Consider the following 7,183-nt stretch of genomic DNA (forward strand, 5'->3'; position numbering starts at 1 on the left):
AATGTTAATTTAGTGGAACTGAATTTTTATCTAAATATTTAAAGAGTTTGTTTTAATTTTATTTTATTATAAAATGGTTTGATTTTACATTTTACATTAACAAAATAAAATAAAATAAAATTGGCCTCGTCTATTTCAAAATTGAACTAAATTTTTTCAAAAAACTCATATGTTCTTCTCCAAGCTGGATTGCAGATGCTTCTGCCGCAGCCCCTTCTTCATTTCGAAAACCTAATTCCTAAATAAAAGACAGAAAGGGAGAGAGCGCGCGAGCTGCTGCCGAACTAACACCATCACTGCCGAAGCCAACGCTTGTTAGTTATTGTATAAATTAATTTGTGAAGTATGTTTATTATAACTGAAATTTTAGTAATATTATAAATTAATTTGCATTTTTATAATTAAATTGTTAGTTAATTTATTAATTTTGTTTCTTGAATTAATTTGTTTTTTGTTAATATTTATAGTATTTTTTATCATTTATTTATTACCTTGTTAAATTGTTTAATTGTTTGAAAACAAAATATTATAATTACATAGGATAAACATAATTTTTGAAATTAATTAAATAATATGTATTTGATATTCACCTTTAATTTATTTATGAAAATAGTTAGTTTGGAAATATTGATTGTGATGCTATGAGTATGTTGATGTATTGAGAATTGTTAGGATGTACTTTCAATAATTGTGTTATTATGTCATTTTGTTTAGTTGGATTTTATGATCAACTTCCATTTTATTTACAAGATCTAAATTTTGATGTCTCAAATAAAAAGATTCATATACCATTGTTAAAAAACATTAATAAGAAATGTAAATTTTTCCATTACACCGTGTAGGATTGAATTGCTAAATACTAGAAATAACTAACTTAGAATACATGATCAATATTAGGAATTTCATTATAACTTTTATCAAGTTCTAAACAGTAAACACCGATTCTCCTTTTGGACAGAAACAATGGATAGTAGAAACTTGAATCTTTTAGATGAGGCGTTAGGGTTAAATAATCAAGCAAAGGAAGCTTCAAATTCGTGGCCTTTGAGAGGGAAAGTGATTCTAATTGAAGATTGCGTGGAGACAAGTGGATCATTTGTACTTCACCATTTAATTAAGCGAATTTTGTCTCCTAATTACAATTCTTCCAATGTCATCATCTTCATTGGATTGTCTAATCCTTTCTCTCACTACGACCGTGTTCTGCGTAAGCTGGTACATTCTAAATCTCTCTCTATTTCTTTACATAACATTTATTTTACTAGAGTTTTTTGAAATTTTGTTTCCTTTTTAGTTGAAATTACTCTGCTCATTGTTGGTTTGTGTACTTGAGAATATTAATTTTGGTATGAAAGAATTCAATTCAAATTTGTTAGATTGTTGTTCGAATCTTACTTTCAGAAAGATAGAGTTTTGCAGAATTTGTTTCTTTCTACTTTAAGAAAAGAGAACAATTCAGTTTAGGAGTACTGAAAGAAATTGTGCAAAAAATTATGTGATTTTGCTTGAATTCATTTAAAATTGAAGTCCTGCACTTTGTTTGATCCCCTTAGTTACTTACCGATGAGGCATCGATTTTCATTTTTGCACTTTTGCACTCTTTTTATGGCCTTTACTCTTAGAAAATTCTTGACCATTGCATTGATCATTGATATTCTGGTGTGTTTTCTTTTGTAATTAGGGTTGCAATTTAGCTGCACAAAAGGATGGTGGCAAATTCTTCTTTTTTGATATGTTTAAGCTGCAAAGTTCAGGTGGGAATATCATGAAAATTAGTTTTTGGCTTTATGTAATACATTTTCTTTCTATGCTAGGTTAGATCTACATATATATCTGTTGAAGGCTTTTTCTAAGCTAGTTTTTCATAACAGTTCATTGTTTGGCATACGAATATTGCAACTGTAAGGTGTAGGACTAGCAGATTTCCTAAAAGCTATTTATTTGAGAAGCTTATGATTTTTTACATTTTTTTGACGTTATTTTCCTTCTAAATTGACAAAACTGGTCATGATAGAAAGAAACGATTGATCTAATTCTAAGTATGTTTTTTTTAGATTGATTTCATGACTGATAGTCTTTTCAAATTCAATTCTTAACTAGATGGAAATGAAGGAAAAAATGGCGAAACAGGATTTATATCATTGTTTGGAAAAATACAAAAACTTTTATGTGCTCTACCTGAAAACTACAAGAATCAAGTCACAATCATGATAGATGATGTGTCTCTTATGGAGGTGGCTGCTTATGGCTCTTCAGATCATGCCATAGACTTCCTGCATTACTGCCACACTCTAACATCAGATTTTGTAAGCACTTTTTGGCCTTTATATTCTTATTATTTGTCGTTTGTTGATAGAGTAATACAACAGTTCTTATATTTTTGTTTTTCCACAGGGTTGTTCATTAGTAACACTCAACCATAAGGATATATATTCTGCCATGGAGAGCCCATCATTTCTTTTACAGATGGAATATTTTGCAGATGTTTTGGTCAAGGCTGAACCTTTGGCTACTGGTTTGGCAGCTGATGTGCATGGGCAGGTAAATTATCCACATGGACCATTTTCTGTGCATTTTAAGCTGTTAAGATGAAGTTCCTTAAGTTGAAAGACATTATGGTTGCCTACCTTCACAATATTTTGGTTTTATGCTTGGTTTTGTGATTCTGCATTATGTTGTATCAATACAAAGCACATCAATTTTGGGGAAGTTGCGTTTTCCATTTCCGAATTGTTTATGAAACCTGAAACTTTTCAGGGCGTTGCGGTAAATAAAAGAAACTAGTCGCTCATTTTCTTTAAAAATTATCCAGAAATAAAAAAATATATGATCAGTTACCCATAAATTTTATTATTCCATTCCACACAATAAATCTTATCTAAATATTTTTATTGGATTATATTAATTTTTATAATATTTAGAGAACTTTAAAATATTCATTCAGTTATTTTTTAAAAATTTGTAGATAATTTATTATTTCTTACAAACTTAAACTTTAAATTTATTTGAATGATTCATTTCATTTATTTTCAAAAATGTATAAATAAAAATTAATATATTATAATTAAATCCTTATATTTTTATTATTTGCAAGTTTCTCCCACATTTCATGTCTTGTTTTTAGAAAATATTGTTTCTTGGTGCCTGCTTTGCGCCCTTTTTTTCCGTTTCCGTTTCCATTTCCGCTTCCGTTTCTGTGTTACTTAGCTTAGCTATATCAAAATCATGGATTTCCAAACCAACAGACTTATCTTTGGTGTGAATTAGGTTTCATGAAAATTTTAATTAAGATGGTACTTTTTATGTTTTTGTTATAAAGTCTCTTTGCTGTAGAGTAGTTGTTTTGGAGCTAGCAAAACAATTACATGTACTAATTGATACTGTAATGCATGTCCGAATTCTTTCTCGTGTATTTTATGATGTTCTTGGGTGAGTTTTATGCAATTGCCTTCGGTTCGTCGGCAAATGTTGACTGAAAAGCTTTTGGTAGACCATGAAAATAGTTAAGGACATACAACTGCAGTGATTTTTATTTGTTTGATGTAAATTGTGTTTGACAATGAAATTTATTCCAAGTTTGATTTTAGTTGTTGACAAGTTGCTCCTTGGCCTTATATTTCATTTATCTTTTTGTTGCAGTTGACAGTTTTAAACATGGGAATATACAGTAGTAAAGGGAACTCAAAGAACAAAACAAGCAATTTCCAATTCATGGTCAAGGAAAATAGTGTTGAATATTTCTATCCTGGGAGTCGAACTTGATAATTATTTTTGGATTTATAATCCGAAAGAAATAGATTAGGAAAACCGACACTACGATTTTGTGTTTCGGAATTGTTGTCTTCTCTAACACTTGGCTTCAGATCTACTAAGATGGCAAGCGGTTGTACGCAATTTTATGAATCCTGTATTTGTTTAATTTTGGGAATTCACGAGTGATTTTCATCCTATAGCTAAACAGGCTTTAATGTGTACTAAAAGCTCCGAGGGCACCATTTAGATTGAGGGTTTAAAATCTATGGAATGTGTTGAAGGATGAGAGCATTCTACAATCCATGTTTTTTTTACCAATGGATTTCGGTGAAATTCATAAATTGTGATGTTCTTCAAAATTTCTCAATGCAAACGGTATGTAGATGTTTTTTGCATAGAGTGCAAATTCTGTTTGCCAAAGATTTATATGAGAGGAAAGCTTAGCAGATCTGCGTTGCTATATTCCTTAATCAGTTTCAAAAAAGAAATCTTAAAAGGCACTCATATAGAGAAGTGCCTTGAAATTATTCAGTAAAGAAAATCAAAACAGAACATAGAAATGCTTTGAGACTACAACACACCAAGTCCAGTTTCTTTATTAGAGAAGGCTACTCTATCTTTTGGTAGTAATATCAGCCCCATTGGTGGGAGCATGATCGGCAGTCGCTTCTCTAACCGCTAGTCACCTTCTCTCGCCCCACATTCTCGTAATTTTTAAAAGAGCTAGTCGCTCAAATATTCAAAAAATTAAAAGAGACGGGCAAATAGAACTATTATAAAGAATACCGACACTATACAGAAAAATGTCTAGATCCGAAGTATGTTATTAAAGACTTGATTGCTGAAGGAAGAGTCAAAATTTGTGGTAGTGCTAATATAATCATCATTTCTCAAAAAAAATGTGGCAGTTTAGAAAGCCGAAATGAGAAGCATGATCGAGATAGAATTTGATGGGCTAAAAAAGGCGATGGTCGAAAACGACGCAACACTAACCTCTCCGAGAGTTAATTCCAACAGTTTGGCATGATTAGAAATTTCTAAAAATGATAAAATTATTACATTAGGAAAAGATAAAAGAAAAAAAATGGATGAGTTCTTACTGAGTAGTAAGAGAAGAAGCATTATTACCAGTAGAATTAACAGAAGAAGAACCCGAAGAATTTTTATGATTATGCATCCAAATCTTAAACACTTGTCTACTAATTCCAACTCCTCTACAAAATCTTTCCACTTCATCTTCTTCATCTTTCCTCTGCAATCTCCACCCCAACTTCTCCGCAAATCCCAACATTTTCTCCTTCTGTTCCGACGTAAACTTCGTCCTGAATCTCTTCATCTTCCCACTTCTTTCCCCTTCACTCCGGCCGCCACCTGACTCCGCCACCACTGGCGGAAGTTGCCTTCTTGCAGCCCCCGTATGATCTCCGTAATCCATGAACTCCATCATTGCCGAAGTTGTCTCTGTAGGTGTGTGATGAATGTTATTGCTGCGGCTTCTGCTAGTCACCTTACGATGGAAGTTCCGGTGGCAGCCGCAAGCAGCGCAATGGAGAAACGACGGAGAAGAGTCGTCGAGTGTGAACTCGCCGCAGCCGTCCGTGGCGTAGCTGCCGAGGCTGGCTGCGTGGTTTCGCAGGCATTCTTTGTATAGATCAGTTTCCATAAGTGTTAGTTTGTTTTGAGTATTTTTGTGGGTTTATTGAATGCTACTGTTTATTAGTATCAAAACAGTATATAATGGGCAATATTATTGGTGCATTGTATGATTAAATTTGGGGTATTTACTTTTTATTTTTATGCTATGATTGGCTGCCTTCAACTATGCTTGTTATGTCTTTCACGTTTATTTTGTCGGAATGTTTATATAGTTGACATCTAGCATTATGAAAAAGAAAAGAAAATTATGTTAACTTTTATTCCTTTTTTGGTGTCATTTACCGTCGAAAAACTTCTATAACTTACTACTATGCTTTAGCCTTTAGTTAATCACAGAACAATTTGAAACACTAAAAATTCTTGAACGGTCCAAGAACCGAAACATGCAAACAAAGGTTAAATTTTAAAGAAATACATTAAAACAAGCTAAATTTTATATCAGTGTAGATTTATTGAATGAAAAACAATAAAAAAAATTAAAAGGATTGAGAGAGAGTAGGCTTTCTACCAATTGTCTTCTAGCATAATTAGTTAGGAGGCAAGATCCTAGAGGTCTTAGATTCGAGTACCAAGGAGAACAATTTGTTGAAAGAATTATGAAGGTAGATTTGTAGAATTATGAAGAAGGCTGAAGTTTATCAAAAAAGGCTACGAACATCAAAAGTGTCAAATACGATATCACACCGTCATGATAACTGAACTGTCCGTGATGCATTCAACGTGAGCGACGTAGAAGACGTACGTAATGACGTATAAAATATGTAAATAGTTGTAAATAATTGTCTACTTAAAAATATGTCATATATTAAAAATGTAATAGTTCTATCCTGTATGTCTCAAAAAAATAAAATAAGAAAAAGTTGATATTAGAGATTAATTGTAAATTTTTCAATGTAAATTACATTAGAGATCAAAATTGCCGAGTTTGCTCGTAAATACCATTATTAATCTCGAATAGCAAAATTGCCATTATTAATCTCTAATAGCATTATTAATTTATAAACGTCGGACACAAAAGGGTTGATATTAGAGATTAATAATAAAAAAGAGTTGATATTAGAGATTAATATTAGAAATCAAATGGTATAAGTGATAGATGCAAAATGTTAAGGTCGTGGGTTTATTTCCTCCCACAAGCGCTCCCCCTTAAAAGCTGATCATGAATTGCAAAATTGCCTAGTTTGCTCGTAAATATTTGCACAGAAAGGGGCATTACAGGAAATGCACTTCTGGTTGTCTGGGTTCATGAATGCAACCAAATTTGACACATATGATCAATTACAGGAATATATTGATGGTTGGATCATTTTCTATCTCAATAAGTGAGTTGGAATGTCTTTACAATATATCACAAATATATAACACCCCTCAATTTTTTATCATTAAATCCATTCAACTGTAATTTTATATTGAAGACAGTTATAGATTCTGAATAAGTTTCTTGCAATTTTATATTTCACATACAAAATTTAAGATATATATAAGTTAGTGATCTATAGTAGTAGTAGAGTCCCCCTTCCAAAAAAACTGACATTCTTAAAACATACTAGCTAAGGACAACGACAAAAATCGGTGGATGGAAAAGTAAATATTGTAAATATTTCTGTTAAAAAATAATAGGTAAAAATAATATTGATCGTTACAAGAGTGGCAACTCGTCATACTCTTTATTGTATGTATATATTTATCAAATTAATCTTAATAATTATTTTTTATTTTTTTATTTGTATCGTAATTAACATAAATTAAATTGTTTTGTACCGTAAAAAACCAA

General features: G+C 31.4%; 2 protein-coding genes across 4 annotated transcripts; one reads left to right on the plus strand and one right to left on the minus strand.

The window, feature by feature from the left end:
- Positions 1-144: 144 nt before the first annotated feature.
- On the plus strand, positions 145-3,980 carry LOC126666790 (elongator complex protein 6). Of its 3 annotated transcripts, none has more exons than XM_050359658.2 (6): positions 145-343; positions 959-1,215; positions 1,682-1,754; positions 2,101-2,306; positions 2,395-2,541; positions 3,640-3,980. In XM_050359658.2, the coding sequence occupies exons 2-6, from the start codon at positions 964-966 to the stop codon at positions 3,760-3,762; spliced, it is 801 nt and encodes a 266-aa protein (XP_050215615.1). In that variant the 5' UTR covers positions 145-343; positions 959-963; the 3' UTR covers positions 3,763-3,980. The 3 variants fall into 3 exon arrangements, with proteins under 3 accessions (XP_050215615.1, XP_050215616.1, XP_050215614.1); XM_050359659.2 differs by having other exon boundaries at positions 145-324; XM_050359657.2 differs by having other exon boundaries at positions 145-314.
- A 696-nt stretch (positions 3,981-4,676) lies between these two features.
- Positions 4,677-5,541, minus strand: LOC126669861 (zinc-finger homeodomain protein 11-like). Its single transcript, XM_050363429.2, has one exon. It carries the CDS (start codon positions 5,414-5,416, stop codon positions 4,850-4,852), a length of 567 nt encoding a protein of 188 aa, XP_050219386.1. The 5' UTR covers positions 5,417-5,541; the 3' UTR covers positions 4,677-4,849.
- Positions 5,542-7,183: the final 1,642 nt, after the last annotated feature.

Source organism: Mercurialis annua, linkage group LG2 (genome assembly GCF_937616625.2).
Source record: "Mercurialis annua linkage group LG2, ddMerAnnu1.2, whole genome shotgun sequence".
NCBI classification, from domain to species: domain Eukaryota; kingdom Viridiplantae; phylum Streptophyta; class Magnoliopsida; order Malpighiales; family Euphorbiaceae; genus Mercurialis; species Mercurialis annua.

Bases quoted from the DNA above. Each gene is read 5' to 3' on its own strand.
- LOC126666790 (XM_050359658.2), top strand. From the start codon at position 964: ATGGATAGTAGAAACTTGAATCTTTTAGATGAGGCGTTAGGGTTAAAT. The intron at 1,216-1,681 runs GTACATTCTAAA...TTTTGTAATTAG, and splicing joins ACCGTGTTCTGCGTAAGCTG to GGTTGCAATTTAGCTGCACA. The intron at 2,307-2,394 runs GTAAGCACTTTT...GTTTTTCCACAG, and splicing joins ACACTCTAACATCAGATTTT to GGTTGTTCATTAGTAACACT.
- LOC126669861 (XM_050363429.2), bottom strand. From the start codon at position 5,416: ATGGAAACTGATCTATACAAAGAATGCCTGCGAAACCACGCAGCCAGC.